Raw genomic sequence first — 19,791 nt, 5'->3', positions numbered from 1 at the left:
TAATATTGTATCTATTCAAAACACATTAAAATGATTAAGGGAGACCGTGAGAGCATCTTCTTCGACAGAGGTAATGATCACGGCCTTCGGAATGTTGGGAGGGAGATGAGCCTGCAGGAAGGACTTGTATCTGGGACAGAAGAGGTTTGCAAACTTGGTGAATTATGCCTTTAGGAGCGCCTATAACTTTTGTTCCACTTTTCCTCTGAGAACCTTAACATCAGTAATCCCTGTGCATCCCCTAACCCAACAATTCTAGACTGGAGAAGTCCTAGCAGGCTGATGAGAAGAAGAGATTATTTACGCAGTACATTTGCAACCGCTGCCTTCTGGGGAGTTAACAGGCAATTTGTAGGGTACGACTCCGGCAAGGAAAGCGGTAGGAAGCTCCTCCCCTCGGCCTAGGAGGGCCGGTCCAGACGCCGCCGTGGCCCCGCCCCGTCCCTGGCCACGCCCCTCCGCGAAGCCTGCGCCTCTTCCTTCCGGGTCGTATTCGGCCGGGCGCGCCGCTGAGCGGAGCCTGGGAGTTGCCCCCGCGCCCCGGCCTCCCTGCGCCGGCTGGCCGCTGGTGGAGCCTACGGCGCACGCCTCTACCGGACCCTGCAGGGTACGGCCCTTCCATTACTTCTCCCTCCTGCGGGTCTCCGTCTTCCTCTTTCGGCGCTGGGGCTGGGCCGGGCCCGGGCGGAGCCGCGCTTCGGGGAGCCCGGGCGTCCGGCAGAGGTCCCCTTCCCGGCCTTACCGGCCCCGCCGCCCGCCTGCGCTTGCGGGGCTTGCTGGTGACCCTGCAAACAGCTTACTTGCCTCGGGCGCTGCTTCTCTGCTCGACTGTCTGCCGGGCGTGAGGCGTCGCCCAGTGCGCGCGGCGCAGGGTTGTTTACACCGCGGGGTTGGCGGGTAGTGCTGACCCTGCAGCCCTGAGTCGGCCACCTGCCCGCCTGTGTACTTGCTGCCTCCTGCGCGTGCTTCCTTGATTTCTTTTTGGCACCCGATGGTTTTTACCTAACCAGGCCCATGTCTTAATTCAGGACTGCCACGAGATACCTGGCAGCAGCCCAGTTTCTGTGTTTTAGGGATATCCTTAGAATACAGTGTGATGATGAACATCCACTTGGCCTCCTTGTCAGCATGTTTGCAATGGGAGTGGTTTTGGATTTCCTTGATGGTTTCCCAAATGCTCGTTGCCACAGAGCCTCGCTTGCAGTCACTAATTAAAATATACAAATAACTAGAAAGTCAAGATGCTATAAACCTGTGGTCAGGTAGTTGCGTTGGCAAGGATGCTGTGTCTGGCTTTATGCCCCGGAGGACTCACGGCAGGTGTGGGATCTTGCTTGCTTTTATCTGTTAGAGGACACAAGCTGCCTTTACTGCTTCTTGGTATTCTTAAGTTCAGAATATAAGTACAGTTTTTTCCACTTAAATCTCACTTCATTGCTTCTGTTGTCCTATATTACATATTGTACCTGTTGGTTGAGTAGAGGGAGATTTTCCTGAGACATCAATGCTTCTCTAGCCCTTTATTAGATACTAAGTTCTTGGGGGAAAGGGACATGTACTTATTTTTCTAGTGACAGTATGCATCGCCCCGTAGTAGGTGCTCTACTCGTTCATTGAATTGGATCCTTCTTTCCACACTTCCTTTCTGAGTACCATATCTTTTCTTTTCTTTCTCTCTTTTTTCTTTTTACTACTGTCCCAAATTTTGGCTTCTCTGAGTCCTGCATTTTCATACTCTTCCCTTCTGTTATGGACTTGAAAATCAGAGAGGTCATCAGCTCAATGTAAGATGGTTAATTCCTTTTTACTAGCGCCGTGATCCAGTAATGCAATTATAGTCCTCTGTACAGTGACATCGTAAAATGTTGCTGTTATCTTTTACTTCTAAATATGGCCAGTTAACAAAAACCGCCCTTTCTTTCTTTACTGGGTTAGTCTCATTGCCTCATCCTCTTAAATTTTGCTGTGATCAACATAATCGGTTTTAACTTCATAGATCTAACTCTGGTATCCTCTGAAGAAAGACCTTTTGCCACGTGAATTGTATATAAGTGTCCTCCTCTCTTTTCTTCTAGTACTTTTAATGGTCTTATTCTTCATATTGAAATCTTTAACCTACCTCAATTATATTTTAGTATAAGGATGGAATTAAGGCCCTTTATTTCCTCTCTCGTAGTTGTTAGTCATTGTCCCCATCATCATTTGTTGAATTCTGTTTTTCCCTACTGATGGCAAGTACTGTATTTATCTGAGGCCCTAATTCTTGTATATTCTTGGGACTTTTTCTGAATTAATGTTTAGCAATCTCTGGCTTCCTGTACTGATACCATACTGGTCTTATTACTTTAGCTTTATAATGTGTTTTAGTGTCTAGTGATTCAAACAGTGCCTAAATATTTTTGGAATGGACACATTTAGTGAGGGTAAGTTGATTTCCTTTTTTATCCCTTCCTCCCTACTCCACCCCCTCCTTAAAGTTTCTTGCCTCTTGTTGAAATTATTTTTTAGCTTGCCTTTCTCATGGTCAGTTGAATCATTAAATAAATCCCTTCTCTTGCTAACTCACAACTTGCCATGTTAGAGTTGCTCCTTATAGATGTACCTAGAAAAGCAGCTTGATTCAAAATCTGCATGTCTTTTGACTTTGCATTGTGTACTAGTAAGTGGAGTGTGTCTCTCCTCATCAGCTGTGACTCAGGATGTTCTGTACCTGGTTTCAGTAGCTCTAAGGGATAAATGCCTATAGAAGTGATCCCTGGGACTGCACCATGCCCATTTGTATTTTACTGTCCCAGTTGAACATCTTAAATGTAATGATTTTCAAGTGTTGCTATAATAGATACTTACAAATATTATTAGATCATAAAATAAATGTATACGTTCTTTAAAAAAAAGTCAAGTAATACAGAAATAGCCAAAGGGGAAAGTAGAAGTGTGGTGTGCCCACCTATCTGGTAACCCCATTCCCCAGAGATCATCACTGTTTAATCACTTGTTCTCTTTCCTTCCAGACATTAAAAATACATGTGTATAAGCCTATGTGTGTTTAATAACTGGCAGTATACTACGTATAATTTTCAGTAACTGCCAGTTGGTAATAATTGATGAAAATCTTTCTGTGTCAGTGCATATAACATTATCTTTTTAAAGTATTTTGATATTTCATTGTAGGAATAACCCAAAATTTATTTAACCAATCCTCTGGTGATATTTAGGCTATTCCAAATTTATTTCTGTTAGAAACAAAGCCTCAGGGATTACTTTTATGTGCACATATTTGCACATTTACTTAGTTCCTTAGTGTGAATGTTTAGACGTGGAATTGCTGGGTCAAAGGCTATATACGTTTTGAAATTATGATAGATTGTTCCATATTTCTCTTCAAAAGGTTGCCATAAGAGTAAATTTATACAATTTCTGAGAATGCTGCCCGCTGTTGCTGTATCATTGCCAGGAATTGTCAAGGCTGAGTTTTACCCTACTTGCAAGCTCATAGTTTCATGGTTGCTGGTAGAAGACATGAGATCCTGGATCAGAGACAAAGCACAGTAATTACAGTAGCCAGAGGATCATCATTGTCTTGTGCCATTTCCTTGAACCCTAATTTCCACAGGGTGATGTGATGAGGGTCAGATGATTCTAGCACATGCAGTAGATTGCATTACAAGAGAGGAACCCTGAGCTTAGGGAACCTGACCCATTCATAATAGGCTGCAAGTAAACCTGCCTAACCTTTGCCCTAGAGAGAGACATTATCTTTATTATGCTGGATAGTAAAAAAAAAAAAAAAAACCTTCCCTCTACTCCAGAGGGAGACCTCTCTTTATCTGCCAACAACGTTTGCTGTATAAATACCCTTGAAAGGATAGTTTGGAACAGATTATCAGTGACTCTGCTTATAGGATATGCAGAAATGTGAGAGACATGTGAAGAATTTTCCTGAAAAAAAAATCACTGCTAAAATGATACCATTTTTTACATTTTAGTAATTTTATGGATGAAAAGTAGTATTTTTACTGTTTCAATTTTGCATTTGTCAGCTTATTGATGAAGTCGAATATCTGTAAATGTTTTGTTACTTACCTGTTCATATTCTTTGCTTAGTTTTCTGTTGAAGTGTTCCTCTTTTTCTTACTGATTTGTAATAGCTCTTTACATGCCATGCTATCAATGACCTGGTACACCATTTCTAGTATTTTTTCATAGTTTATTCTTTAAATGCTGTTTCTGGGATCTTTTGCCATGTAGAAATCTTTAATATGTATGTTGTCAGTTCTGTGTTCTCTTCCTTTATGGCCTCCTGAGTTTCCGTTCCAAGGTTTTTAAAATACTCTTTGTACATATTCTTTTATTGGATATTTTGTATTATATATTTAGATTTTTAAAACATGGTTGCTTTGGTGCTACCCTGGTGGCTCAGTGGTTGAGAGTCCACCTGCCGATGCAGGGGACACGGGTTCGTGCCCCGGTCGGGGAAGATCCCACATGCTGCGGAGCAGCTGGGCCCGTGAGCCATGGCCGCTGAGCCTGTGCATCCGGAGCCTGTGCTCCGCAAAGGGAGAGGCCACAACAGTGAGAGGCCCGCGTACCGCAAAAAAAAAAAAGGTTGCTTTGATAATATAGTTGACCAGTGAATAACGTGGGTTTGAATTGCATTTGCTGGTATGACGTGGATTTTTTTCAATAGTAAATGCTCAGTACTACACAGTCCACTGTTGGTTGAATCTGCAGATGCAAAACTGAGGATGAGGAGGAACTGTGTATATGCAGGGCCAACTATAAGTTATACATGGATTTTCAACTGCACAGAGGTCCCATGCACCTAACCCCTGCGTTGTTCAAGGATCAACTGTATTCTAAATTTACTTTTCTAAATGTATGGACATTTTCCCAAAGCATTTTTGATAAGCTGTCCTTTCCCTGTTTTTGGTTTGACACATTCATTGTACTATATCCTTATTTACTGTTTTCTCAAAACTGACAAATCAGTAAGCAAAATATATTAGTCTCTTACTGTGACTGTGAATTTGGTTGGATTCATCCTTAAAGATGTTTGTTCTTAGTGGATTTTAATCTTATAAAATATAAATTTTTTTGTTCTGTTTAATGATTTCTGATAGTACTGTTGCCATCTCTGTCAGTTTTGTGTATACTGGATAGATCTTTATTGCCCATATATTTCTTTCAGTTATTCTGCATCATTTTGCTTTACTTGCCTCTCTTTAAATGTAAAACATCATCTAGCTAGACTTTCATTTTTCCTTAAAACCTTCCCCCCTCCCAACTTGAAAATTTGTCTTTATTTATTATTTATTTTGCAATGTTAGAAAACTTTTTAAAAAGATACAGATTCACAAGCACTTAAAAGAAATTAGACAGGAAGATCTTGTGTATATACGTCACCCAGTTTCTTCCTGTGGTAACATTGTGCTATAGCACAATAGTACATGCAGGAAATTGACATTGACACAATCTGCACACTTTACTGAGATTTCATCAGTTTTATCACTACAGGCATTTGTGTGTGTATGTGTGTTCTCTGACATTTTATGTAGGTCTTGTCACCACCACCATAGTCAAAATACAGAATCACTCCATTACAAGGATCGCTTGCTAAAGGGCTTACTTCTTAATAGGAAAATTTAACCTATTCATATTTACTTTTTTTCTCCCCTGCAAGTTTGGAAATTCTAAAACCATGTAGAATTGACTTTCTGTTGCCCTCACACCTCCATTTAATAAGGTGAGACCTTGACTCCTTGCCTTCCCCACATTCTTGATTCAATTGATTTGATTTCCTTTTTAAATCACTTATCTTCTGTTTTTTTTTCCCTAACCATCCTTTTCAACTTTACCACTACTGCATCTATAATGACTTAGACTTAACTATAAGGTCACTGGTTACTTGAATATTATGTCTTCCCTTTTTAAAAATTATTTACTTTAGTTCATTTGTTTTTTGACTGGAATACTTTCTTGAGTAATGTTTTTAAGAAGAGTTATGGGAAGTATACTTGCATGTCCAGAAACAGTTTTCTGTTTGTTGTTTGTTTATCTATGTGAATAAGAGTTTGAGTCAGTTCTTTTTCCTTAAGAATTTCTAAAATATTACAGTATCTTCTAGCATTTTTTTGAATTTTCATCAGCTTCAATCTCTTCTTGAATTCACTTTATATAGATATTAGGTTTCTTGCATCTGTGTTCCAGGTTACTTATTATTTTTTTCATTTAGATTTTCAATTTATTTTGAACACCATGACTTTAATTTCCACGAACTTAAAAAAATTTTTTTTCTAAATTCGCTTGTACTTATTTTATGGATCCTATGCCCTATTAATTCACACTAAAGATACTAGTTATTATTTTAAAACTCTTCTATTTTTTGCATTAACTTTTGTTGGAGACCACTTGCTCTAATTACCCAAGTTATTTCTATGTCTTTAAGATGGCTAATTCTACTCATATATATAAATTCAGATTTGTAGTGACTGATTTGTTCCTGGTCGGGAATCTCTCAGAAGTCATGAAGGTCTCTTTTCTGGGCAGGTGGTCCCCAAAGGCCAGGTGAGTGGCTGGGGCTCTGAGATCAGGCTTTGCCCTGCGCATAATGAATGGGCAGGACATGCCAACTAGTAGATATCTTTCAGGGTGTGCTGGTCAAAAACAGACTAATAAGCTAGGATGCCCATAAACAAGCTGATTCTGGGATACCAAATCTCCAACTTGACTGTCTTGGTCCACAGCAAAGACTGAAAACAGAAGCATACAGAAAGGTTTCATTGCTGTAAAAATTCTTTTGCGTGGCCCCTTTGTAGTCATTGGAAGCAACCCTGTCTTCTCCCCTAACTCCCTGGTGACCACTGATCTGCTTTCCTTCCCTATAATTTTGCCTTTTCCAGAGTATCATGTACATGAAATTAAACAATTAGGTAGCCTTTGTGTGTCTTCTTTCAGTCAAAAAATGCATTTTAAGAGTCATCTCTCCTATTGCCTGAATCCGTGACTCATTCCTTGCTATTACTGAGTAGTATTTCATTGGATAGGTGTACCACTGTTTATCCATTTGCCTGTTGAAGGACATCTTGGATATTTCCAGATTGGAATAATGATGAATATATCTGCTTTAAACATTTGTGTACAGGTTTTTGTTTAAATGTAGGTTTTAATACACTTGGGTAAATACCTAAGAGTGGGATTGCTGGATGGTTTGGTAAGAGTATGTAAACTTTATAATAAACTGTCAGACTTTCCCAAAGTGGCTGTACCATTTTGTATTCCCACTGGAAGTGTTTGTAGCATCCAGTTTGATATCTTAAAATTTGAATGATCTGTATTTAACTGTTCCCAGATTTAAGATATTAAACACTATCTGTCTTAGTGTTTGAAACTTGAAACTTGAAACTGCTCTTAAGTAAAGCATTTGCTAGGACACACAAAAATATGTCATAAAAGACAAATGATAAATTGCCCTTAAAAATTGAAAACTTTTCTCTTTAAAAGATATTATCAAATAGATGAAAAGGCAAGGGCTTCCCTGGTGGCACAGTGGTTAAGAATCCGCCTGCCAATGCAGGGGACACAGGTTCAAGCCCTGCTCTGGCAAGATCCCACATGCCGTGGAGCAGCTAAGCCCATGAGCCACAACTACTGAACACGTGTGCCACAACTACTGAAGCCCACGAGCCTAGAGCCCGTGCTCCGCAATAAGAGAAGCCACCACAATGAGAAGTCTGCACACCGCAATGAAGAGTAGCCCCTGCTCGCCACAACTAGAGAAAGCCCGCTCACAGCAACAAAGACCCAATGCAGTCAAAAATAAATAAATAAAATAAATTTATAGGAAAAAAAGAAAAAAAAAAGGGAAGCACAGACTGGGAGAAACTATTTGCAAAAGATATATCTGATAAAGATTGTATCTAGAATGTATAAAGAACTCTTACAACTCAATAAATAATAAGAAAACAAAAAAACAATGAAAATGGGCAAAATAGACATTTCACTGAGAAGATACGTATGGGAAATAAGAACATGAAAAGATGCTCCACATCATTACTAGTCCATTGAGAAATGCAGACTAAAACCGTAGGGTATCGCCACCCACCCACTGGAATGTCCAAAGACTGACAATATTAACTGTTGATGAAGATGTGGAGCAGCTAGAACTCTCACTTGTTGCTGGTGGGAATGTAAAATGTTACAGCCATTTTGGAAACATTTTGGTCCTAGAAACAACCCGAATGTCTATGAGCAGGTGAATGAATATGTCTGTATAATAGATATGATTTAGCAAGAAAGGAACAAACTGTTACATGTAACAACAGGGAAAAATCTCAGTTATGCTGAGCAAAATAAATTAGACACAAAAATACATACATATTTCACTTATATGTTAACTCTAGAATAAAGGACAATATGATTTATAGTGACAGCAAGAAGATCAGTTTTTTCCTGGCACAGGGAGTGGATGGGTGATTGGGAGAATAGAGATATTCTATATCTCGGTCCTGGTGGTGGTTGCACTGGTATATGTCTTTGTCAAAACTCGTTGAACTGTACACTTAAAATGGAGTACATGTTTTGGAATGTAAGTTATACCCCAAAGTTAATTTAACAGTATTACACCATTTTAACTAATGGCTCTTTTAGCTTGAATGGCTAGCAGTGATCTTGTACTTGGATTTTTGTTAGGAAGGCCAAATAAATTCAGTATATTTTTATTAGGTAAAATGCTCTTTATTTTAATGTACAAATGTATAGTTAGTATTTGGCTAAAATAAATTCACATTTACTTTGTGGTTTTAATAGCTAGAGAGAGATTTTTTTCTCTCTTTAGTGTGTTCATTAAAATTATCTGCCACCAGATATTCCTAATTTTTAATACTGTAGGTTTTAGTTAAATATACATTGTGTGTCAGCTAGAGGTTTAGGGTTATTATAGTTCTTCCCATTCAGATGGTTTATTCTTATTCATCATTAAACAATTAAGAAACATGTAAAATGGAGATAATATAGCATTAGTGACATTTGTAAGTAAGGTACTTTATAGTGTCATACCTGTGTAATTAGAAATATGTCCCTCTTTGTCACTTGTGAGATAGTATCTTGGGTAGGAAGAGGGTTTCCAGATCTATTGTATCAGAAAATCACCATTCATTTATCCTACAGTTGTGTGTGTGTGTGTTTTTAACATTGAGTCCTTAATTCCTTTTTCGTGCTACTAAAGATTGCTTATGAAATATTTCGTAAGTTTAGATATGCTTGTTAAAGTCTAGGAAAGAAAGAGGAGAAATAAAACATTCTGTAGAACTAACCATTGTCAATTCCTAGTTTAAATTGATTCTAAACCTCCTTTGTTTTCTGACAAGTGTATTCCTAATTTCACTGGTTAGGCACTTCCTGCTTAGTCCTGGCCATTTGCTCATTAACTCAGCAGAAATTTTGAGGAGCCCACTGTGTTCCATCCTTTTTGTATTTTCAAAGCTGACCTTGATTCCTGGAAGAGAAGTGGATACTGTTTACCGCTTTGGTTTTCAAGATTTTTCCCTGGCCTTTAGGTTTTTCTTCCTGGTTGGTTCCCTTGCCTTCTCCTTCTGCTTTATATGCCTGGATTTTCAAAAAGCCTTGAAGCTGGATAGGAGGCTCTCTTCTCTCTGTTCGTCCACATGGTTCAGTTAAGAACTCAACCTGTTTATTCTATATTGGGGCCTTGTTGATTACAAACTATAGTCATAATAAAAATGTTTCAACTGGAGGAGAATTTACTTAGAGGAAGAGAGGGAAACGTGAAGTTATAATATTCAACCCCCCATAGTCTCCTTCCTGACACTGTCATATTTTTTCAATATAGTACATTGTAAGTAATTAAGGGATGCTATTGTTAAGACTTTGCTCCTCCCTATAGCATATCTAATACCTGAACAATATGAACCTGTCTTTTTACCCTTACTCTTATATTATTGCCTCTCTTGGCCTGTCTCTTTTCTTTTGCTTGAGGTTATCCCTTTTTTGTTTAAGAACTTCTTTTTCATCCACAGTTTTTCCAGTTCTCCATAATCACCGTATGGTCTTAACATAGATTTGGAGTGTTAAAAAAAATCACCATATTTGAGAGAATAGCTTTCTTTTACCTCTCTAATCATCTCTTTCATGAATCTTTCTTTAATTTCAATCAGAGTTTCTTTGTGGCCAAGGTCAGGTCTTTTTACGTATTCAAGGCTGCTTTTGTACTAATAGAATTAGTACAAAAAGTTACCACTGTTTCACATTCTCATTGAACAGTAAAATTTCAATATATATACTATTCCTTATTGGAGTGTTTCAAGGAAAGTCATACATTTGATTCTTACCTATTGTGTTTCCGTTTTCCTTATCCACTTCCCCCCTCTTTTTCTCTATATCCAGATATGGAACTTTTTTTACGTCATTTTTTGGTCTACATGTGCCTTGTATTGAAGGGTTTTATTTCTGTGTCTATTTTAAACTTATTTAATTCTCTTCTGCCATCTACTCTGCCAGTCTCCAAAAAAGATGAATAAATGTTTATTGAGTATATATTGGCATGTGCTAAGCCCTAAAGATGTAGTTCTAATTAAGACACATTCTTAGAACTTGAGGGGTTCGTAGTCTATTAAGGTAGAAAAAATATCTCAGCATGTAAGAAATGGCACACGAAATGTAAGAGCAAGGAAAAAGCGGGTAGTGGATAAGGTCTGAACCTTAAAGATGAGTAAGAGGGTGCCAAGCAGAGGAGGAGCAAGGGAATTCCAGAGCCACGCAGCCTCAGTGGGAGACTTGAAGATGCTGAGGTGTGAAAGCACAAGTGCAGCTGAGGCCGTGGTAGAGGTTCTGGTGGGTCTGCAGGAAGGGTGGGGTGTGTAGAAGTGGAAGGGACAGGGAGAAGACTGGTCCAAGGTAGGTGGGAGGTTCTCATGTATCATGTTATCAAGAAGACAGCCTTCCTTTAATGGGACCTCTGTATATTTTAGAAGAATGAGGAGGGAGAAGGCCCAGAGAGGAGACTGAGAAGTTACCAGAGGGGTGGGAGGAGATAGGAGAGCATGTGGTGGCGTAGAAGCCTACAGGAGGCAGGCCAGGGAAGGGGGCTGGTTATGTCCGCTGCTGCACCAAGTTCAAGTGTAATTCCATTCTTTTCTTGATTGATATTTTCCTCCATTCCCTCGTGTCTTGATGTCTAGACTCAACCATAAAAGTCCTTTCCTTAAAGCAGTGTCTCTTGATCAGTTTCATCAGGATTCAGAAATGACAGCATTTAAAGTTCAGCCATTTTTTCTTGATCTGTTACCACATTACGCCTTCTGTGACATTTTGTTAACATCCTGCAAGGCTGCCGAAACCCTCGTTTTTTTCTGTCACTTCATTGACACATCTTTGTGGGCTATTTTACAAGTAAGTATTGTGTTATTTTACAAGTAAGTATTGTGTTATGACTTGCCTTCAGTGTAGAGCTCTGCCTTTTTGCCTGGCCTTTTTATCTTTCCCATATCTTTTGACTTTAATATAAGTTGAGAATCCTCTTTGGAGTTTTAAACTTGTTTTCCAGGTTATTCCATCACACCATGAACCTAGGCTTTCGAGTTCATCCCAACTGCCTCCTTTCGTTGATTTCCTGAAAAGCCCTTTTCCTTCCTCCACTTTCCTCTGCCATCTTCTCTGCAGTTCCTGCCATCCTGCTTCTCTCCGCCTCATCGACTCCCCATCTCACTTCAAATCTCAGTAGTAAACATATGTTCTCCCTTGTCTATACCTCTTAATTTCTCTTTTCCACTGTTATTGGTTTCTCTGTAATTGTATTGTTTAACTTCGTTAAGCATTTTATAATATGAAAGATGTGGTTGAAAATAAACTTGTATTAAAATGATATCATGTCGCACAAAGCAAGTTGTTTCCCAAGGTGTATGAAAGTCTCCTGATGCAGGTTAAAACGGCTGTTGTTTTGTATTCCTTGATTGTGCTAGTATAAAATTTCAGTGAGTTGTGGGGAATTTCTTACTTTGTAATCATTGTTGACAATTGATTAGATAAAACAACTTGTAAAATAAAGATCACCCTATTTCTATTTCAGACTTTTTGTTAAACGGAAAATAATATTTTTATGTATTGTGAGAATCCTTAAAATTAATGTAGCTTTTTTTTTGTTTTGCTCAAATGTTTTATTACAGTCAAAATTATTTGAAAAGCACATTTAATATATTACAGACATTTCACTGTAAAAATGATCCTTGTATAATGTAGCTTTTTGAATGAACTGGAAAAGAAATGTATATACCTCCCAAAAGGTATATCTTATAGTCACCCTCTTGGACAAATTTAGGGTACCAGACTAATATTTGTTTCTTTGCACCAGGTGGGAAAAATCATTTTGTCTTTGAATTCCATTCTCCTCCTAAAGGGGAGTTATTGTATCTTTTGCATTTGGTTCAGTGCCCATTGGGATATTCACTGGTTATCACAAATTGCCTCAATGCCTTGGCAAAAGTCCAGATAGTACATGGACAATTTAAACTTCTGCATTGGTCGTTGCTGCCCACATGAGTCCTGAAACTGCGGCTCTCTTCCCTTTTTCAGCTTCATTTCCCAGGGAAAAGTAGAGTGAGCTATCCTTTCTTCTCCATATGTTCGTCCCCAAGCCCCCAAATACTTTGATGTATCATCTTAGTTGACTGGAAAGGAGTTTAGAATCAAGAACGATGTTAACAATGGGTTTACACATTTCCCTTTTTTACTTCCATGCCGTGTTTGTTTTCAAAAACAGGTTTTAACTTCATTACATTTTTCCAAATAGTATGGCTGGAAAAAGAATAAATATATTTGCTTTTCCAGTGCTTTATTTCCAGTGCTTTTTTTTTTACACTGCTTTTCCTTCTTTTAAAATTTTTTGTCATTTTAGCCTTATCTTACAAAAAATTAACTCTAAAGATTATTGTTATCCATAGTTGGAAAAAATCAAGCATCCATTTACATTTCTCGCTGAGAAGTTTGAACTTCTTCATATGTAAATGTGAAAATGTAAACTTCATGTGTAAATGTAAACTTCTTTATATGTTATAAAGTTATAACTCACTTGTACATATGTTACTTCAGTGCAGAATTTTACTTAACTTTAACAACAGCTTAAAAATGATATTGCCCACACGACAGTCTTGCTGTTTTTGATATTATCCCATAATCTATGATGGTAAAAGCTAGCTGGGAAACAGTTGTAAAGTTCATGGCTTGGTAGGTCAAATAGAATTTGTCTTTCACAATTTGTCTCAACCTTTTTGCCAGGAATGATTGTGAATGTTCACATGAATGATGATATCTTATTTTGCAGGTGTTTCTTTGGTTTTATAAAACTATTACTTTCTGATAAATGCAGTTTTATAAAGAAAGTAAAAGGAGCTCGGTTGCAGCAATTTATAGACTGTGGAGAGAGAGGTGATGTCCATAGATTATACAGTCAGACCCATCCATCCACCTTGGCAGATGGGTTTCTGTCCTTCCCTTGAAGATTTCCAGGAATAAAACATCCACAATCTTCCAAATTAGCTGAGCTCCACAGTCTTCCAAATTAGCTGAGCTGTCAATTGAGTTGGATACTTGTACACTATTCTTTATTTCATAAATTTCATTTTTGCAGTTTAAATTTGTTTCATTAATTTTCTTTTAAGAAAGAGATGGGCCAAGTAACTTCTTTAGAAAATTACACTTCTTAATTTACCTGGGGGCCTATTTTGAAATAAAGTGTATGTGGTAAAAGAAAGAGCTATTTCATTTCAGGTTTTGGTGTTAAAGATTTGATATTTGTGCATTTGTAAATTTTTTAATTTGACATATTTATACTTGTGGTAGGTGAAATGTTTGAATAAAGAGGTGATATTCTAGATAATTATTTTCCCCACATTTACAACCTGTCCTATACTTCAGCACTTGGTGTTGTATGTCCTGAGGTGAATCTGATTTGTCAACTCATGATATGTCAGCATTAGAGCATGTGCTGCAGAAACTCCTTATTTATTTTAATACATGCTTTGTTAGTCTTTTCAGGAAAAGTCTTGTTCAGAGTGTTCTATTATTTCTTGTTTTTAGGGTGCAAGTTCTTCCATTTAGTGTGTCTGCCTGCTGACTGTCCGTCCCTGTGGTTCATTTTCTTTTGCGGTCTGCAAGTTTGTACTGTGATGCATCTTTAGTAAGGGTTTAGTCAGTCTCGTGTTGTGGAAGCATCCCTGCAAAGAGGTTCACATCTGCTCCTACCAGTTCAGGACCACTCTTTCTTTTTAGATCTTTTGGCTTAGGGATGGTGTAGGGATTCTCAGCCATGAAGACAGTGTGAATTTAGGCCCACACTCTGCGTGGTACACGCCTAACAGGGTTCTGATTTCCCTCCTGTGACTTTCCGCCACTGCCTAGGTTGATGTCAAGTGTACTTTGGCTTCCTGGCCAGTGAGCAAAGTTTTCGCGTTCCTGGCTTTACAGATAGGGTGATTTTTCCTGAATTTGGCTTTATGAAGTTTCTTCCAAATGTGACCCGTGGCTTGAAATAACCTCTCTGCATGTGTGTTAGAAAGTCCCCTTATGACAACCACTAAGACCCATAATTGGTTCCCTGACTCATACTAGCTTCAGCTCCTGCTCTCCGCCCTTTGACTTTCCTCTCTGTTTCTCACAACCGTGGGTTTTCCTCGTGTGTTTCTAACTCAGCTCTTCATTTACTGTTTTGCCGGTTATATTTTTGTCAGGCGTTTCAGTGTGGATCTGGCTGGGATTGAGAGGAAGAGGATGCTGTTATCTAATTTTAAATTATTTTAGATTTGTATAATTTTTTTGTTTGCTCATCATCTTTCTGTCAACACGTGACATATTTTGTGCCTGCTATGTACTGAGTACTTTGATAAATGAAATCTTTGGCTAGATTCCTTCCTTCAAGAAACTTGGTCCTAATGTAGGCCCTTGTGGAACAAGGGTATATGTCTGATACAAAGGTGGTACCAGATAATAAGCCTACTTATGGAATAAAGTGGCTGGAAAAGGAATGTCGAGATAGAGTTAAAGTAAAATAGGAAGGGTGTTTAGAAAGTGAAAGAGTTTACTGCATTAGACAAAAAGAAATGGGTCTAGCTTGAGGAGAGCCTTGAAATGTCAAACCAAGGGATTTAGATTCTATCTTGTACGTAAGAACAAAAAGCTGTTAGAGGTTTTGGGTTGGAGAGGCGTTTAATGTATTATAATCTTAGTGTTAACGTTTTGCTCTACTAAAGAAAAGTTGTTTTATTTTCCTTCTTTTACTTAGGAGAAATTAAACTCAAGACTTTACAGGTAGAAAAATTAGTATGCTCGATTTCCCTGTTTGTGTAGACAAGAGATTACTAGTCAGTGCAGGCAGGGGCCAGGCCTGTGTTGTAAACTAGTAGAGCTGGCTGGGAACAGGAGCGGCCACCAGGCCTCTTCTCAACAGGGTTTTCTGGATTGTTAAACTCATCCAAACTCATCCAAATTTTAAAAATCACCAAATATATTTGGTCCTAATATATCTGCTGGCATGGTTTGACCCATAAGCTATGGGTTTGCAACCTCTATATAAAAAGGGTTCATTAATAATATTTTTATTACATTCTGTCATAAAATTTTAAAAATATATTAATTATTCAAAATTGTCCACACAATTCGGAAAGATGTGTTCAATTTGAACGTTCTGTATCTAGTAAGTAGCTATTTATCTATGATAATAAACTTGTTGGGATATTTGACTTCCTAAGTCAGAAATAAAAATATTTTCTAAAACTCTTGTCTTACAGGTAAAAGAATGTCGTATTTCAACATTGGTACCTGAAATCAGAGTGTCATTGCCAGGCCACATGGATGAGTGCCAACCTTTGCATTTCTGGTGTGTATCCTGTGACCATTCTATCTGGGGTGAGTGATTTCTAAGAGTAGCTGGCAACAAACCAGATGCCAGCCAGCCATGGACTACCCTCACAAATGATGCTAGGGGTTATAAATTAAACACTGTCTGGTGATCTGTGACGTGTAAGGCAGTTAATATAGTTGGTCTGGATTAACTGTCAGCTCCAGAAATCTGTATTCCCATAATGTGAAATCTGTACTTAGCATGTTGGGAAGTGAGTCATAATTAACAATAGGGAATCATTTGTTTAAATGTGAAGTTATAAAATGCCTAAGGTCCTTTTGGATTTACAGCAGTATTTTAGTGGTTCCCCATATATTTTAAATAATTTTAATTTTAAAAGCTCAAGGACTTAGTATTTCTTGAAGGATAGTTATAATTTTGCATAAAATAGGTTTTTTTTGGGTCATACATCTGCCATTGCCTTATAATGTCAGTTTTGCTTCCCATATAGCATAAAATTGTATACATTTTCAGTATTCAGTTTTCTTAAAAGTACATTAGATAAATTATACCAGAGAGTCTCATTTACATGAATGTTGTTTTTTTCAGTTTCATTCTGGGAAATTACATTGGGTAAAAAGCCGTTTATTACCTTATCCATGCATTTTTCTGTTTATTTAAATTATTTTACCTCAACAAGCCATTCATTTTTTTAGAACATCCTTCAAAGAGTTCGCGCGTCTTACCGAGGACACCTGACCTTTTGAAGCTTCATAATTCACACCTAGATGCCACCAGTCTTTCCCATGTTAACAGTTCTGACTATGTTTTATTATATGTGCCTTCGGCGCCGAGCCAGGACAGCTACAAGAGGAGAAATGATGAACAGCCATAGAACTATAGAAGCAAACAGCCGGACTTCCCCTCTCCATGCAGAGGTGGTCCAGTATGCCAAAGAAGTAGTGGATTTCAGCTCCCATTATGGGAGTGAGAATAGCATGTCCTATACCATGTGGAACTTAGCAGGTGTACCAAATGTATTCCCGAGTTCTGGTGACTTCACTCAGACAGCTGTGTTTCGAACTTACGGAACATGGTGGGATCAGTGTCCCAGCGCTCCTGTGCCATTTAAGAGGACGCCGCCTAATTTCCAGAGCCAAGACTATGTGGAACTTGCTTTTGAACAACAGGTGTATCCTACAGCCGTTCACGTTCTAGAAACCTATCATCCTGGAGCAGTCATTAGAATTCTAGCTTGTTCTGCAAATCCCTATTCCCCAAGTCCACCAGCTGAAGTCAGGTAAGACTCATTTTTTAATGACCATGTTCTATGGCTGAAAGGTTGTGGTAGTTTTAATACTGGAGGTCTTTTTTCACTGGAAGCATTCTCTTAAGTCATTTAAACAAATTCGATTTTTAAAATTTTCCTTAGTTTTCTGATAGGGAAAGAAAGATCAGACATATGAAATGCAATGCATTCTTTATACCTATAAAACCTCACACCATAATAATCATGGATTGTGAGATTTGTGTGTGAATTTACTATAAATGAAAAGCACGATTTGAACTAATTGGGACATGGACCAATCTGAGAAGTTAGTTGGAAATATGATTTCTAACAGATTTTCAAACAGACATCATATTACTGCTTTTAAATACTTTGAGTAACTCAAAGTCGACCTACAGAGTGACACTTTAGAGGAAGTCCGTAGGGGATTAGTTTTAATCTTAGGTGGATGTTTTCGTAACAAGTATATTCATTTAAAAATAAATGCTGGGGACTTCCCTGGTGGCGCAGTGGTTAAGAATCTGCCTGCCAATGCAGGGGACACGGGTTCAAGCCCTGGTCCAGGAAGATCTCACATGCCACGGAGCAACTAAGCCTGTGCGCCACAACTACTGAGCCTGCGCTCTAGAGCCCACAAGCCACACCTGTTGAAGCCCACGTGCTACAGTTACTGAGCCCGTGTGCCGAGAGCCTGTGCTCCGCAGCAAGAGAAGCCACTGCAATGAGAAGCCCGCGCACCGCAAGGAAGAGTAGCCCCTGCTCGCCGTAACTAGAGAAAGCCCGCGTGCAGCAATGGAGACCCAGTGCAGCCAAAAATAAATAAATTAATTAATTAAAATAAATACATGTTGCCTTAAGTATTCATGCATTCTCCCTAAAGGCGCTCTCTCTCTCTCTCTCTTTCTCTCTCTCTCGTTTCTGTAGTTCAGCCTCCTGATTTTTTAAAATATAATTATTTGACTAGGTAATATATTCACATGGTTCAAAAATCTAAAAATTACATAATGCAGTCTTGCATGTACCCTGTTCCCCATGTGCCTAGGATCCACCCCTCCCTCAAAGAAACCACTTTTATCCACTTCTTGGCATTGTTCCAGAGTTTCTTTATGCAAATATAAGCAAATACAAATGTATTTATTTTATTTTTCTTTATACACAAAAATAAGCACACTATTTGCATTGTTCTGTACCTCACTTGTTTCACTTACTGGTGCATACTGTATCTTTTCATGTAAGTGCAAAGAGAGCTTCATTATTCTTTTCTGCAGTTGCAAGTAATGCAGTGTATGTGTACCCCAACTTATTAACAACTCCCCTATTGATGGGTTCTTAGTTGTTTCGATACTTTTGCTATTATTAATATTAATGCAGTGAATAACCTTGCCATGAGTCACTTCGCATGTGTGCAAGTATATCTGTGGGATAAGTTGCCAGAAAGATTGCTGGGCCAAGGGTCTATGTATTTGTAATTTTAATACGTAGTGCCAAACTTCCCTCCCAAGAGGCTCTCCTATTTCTGTTCCCACCAGCAATGTATATGCATGCATGTTTTCCCGAAGCCTCACCTACAGAGTGTTTTAATAAATTTTAGCATTTTTGTCAATTTGTTAGGGGAAAAATGTTATCTCATGTTAACTTTCATTTGAAATGCTTTTATCATCTCTGAGGTTGAATATCTTCTCATGTTTCAGAGCCATTTATATTTCCTTCTCCTTGAACTGTCTGTCATGTTATTTGTCCATTTTTCGAGTACTTATTGATCTTATCAGTTTTTAACCTTTATATTGCTTGATTCATTCATTAAGTATTTGAGTGTCTACTGTGTGCTAAAGCATTGTTCTGGGTATTGAGGATACATTAGTGAACAATGAACGAAATAGACAAAAATCTCTGCCCTTATGAGCGTATTCTAGCCCAAGGGCAGTCTGTGACACCTGTTAAACTGTAGGAGCCCAGCTGCCTGTGGAGGAGGAGTGAGGGCGCAGATCACATTGCACGTTGCATCTAACACACTGCTTCCTTGAAGTCCCTGTCCCCTCAACTCCCAGGGAGCACCTACCAGTCTACCAGGAAGCAAATGCAGAGTACAGCTCAACTCAAGCTGGAGACTGCTGGTATAATCTTTATGTGTTCTTATCAGAACAATTTTGATAATTCATTGTGAACAATATTGTTAATGGGTCAGTTTTTTTAAAAAACAGGAAACCAGCATCCTTTAATATACAGGCTTTTTTTCCTGAGAGGAAAAAAAAGTACTTTGAGTAGGATCCTTTCTTATGTGAGAATTGTTTCGTTGGACTCTGTCATTTTTTGCCTCTTTCCTACAAAGCTATCTAGTTTTTTTTCTAAAAAGATGAACCAATATGGGGATAAAATCTATGCAACATGTAATGTCTTTCCTCTGATCTAAAACTTAATGTCTGCATAACTGATTTTGAGTATGAATCATGCTCTTGGGTTCCTAGCTGAGAGCTGTAGTGCGTGATTGTGATCAAAGTGACAGCTTTATTTATAGATGTATCTCTACTTTGCCTAACTGATTTTTAGCCTTATTCCACAGAAAATACCATTAACTTTTAAGAGAAAAAGAAGCTAACCAATATATATTATTGCAGAATAAAAAAGGGCCTTTTAAATTTTACTGATTATGAAATCA

At 38.3% G+C, this 19,791-nt stretch overlaps 1 protein-coding gene across 3 annotated transcripts in view; it reads left to right on the top strand.

Moving 5' to 3' along the window:
• Window positions 1–508: 508 nt before the first annotated feature.
• FBXL4 (F-box and leucine rich repeat protein 4) overlaps window positions 509–19,791 on the top strand; it is a 67,609-nt gene continuing 48,326 nt past the window's right edge. For 2 of the 3 annotated variants that reach the window (XM_019929458.3, XM_019929456.3), the window contains exons 1-2: window positions 15,789–15,912; window positions 16,564–17,147. In XM_019929458.3, coding sequence (XP_019785017.2) covers window positions 16,636–17,147 — 512 coding nt within the window. In that variant the 5' untranslated portion in view covers window positions 15,789–15,912; window positions 16,564–16,635. Of the gene's footprint in view, window positions 608–15,788; window positions 15,913–16,563; window positions 17,148–19,791 lie in introns of those variants that run through there. The other variant, XM_019929457.3, reaches the window with a different exon arrangement.

This window comes from Tursiops truncatus, chromosome 12, assembly GCF_011762595.2.
Source record: "Tursiops truncatus isolate mTurTru1 chromosome 12, mTurTru1.mat.Y, whole genome shotgun sequence".
NCBI classification, from domain to species: domain Eukaryota; kingdom Metazoa; phylum Chordata; class Mammalia; order Artiodactyla; family Delphinidae; genus Tursiops; species Tursiops truncatus.
The sequence above is the reverse complement of the archived record's forward strand: the minus strand, read 5'-3'. Positions and strand labels throughout refer to the sequence as shown.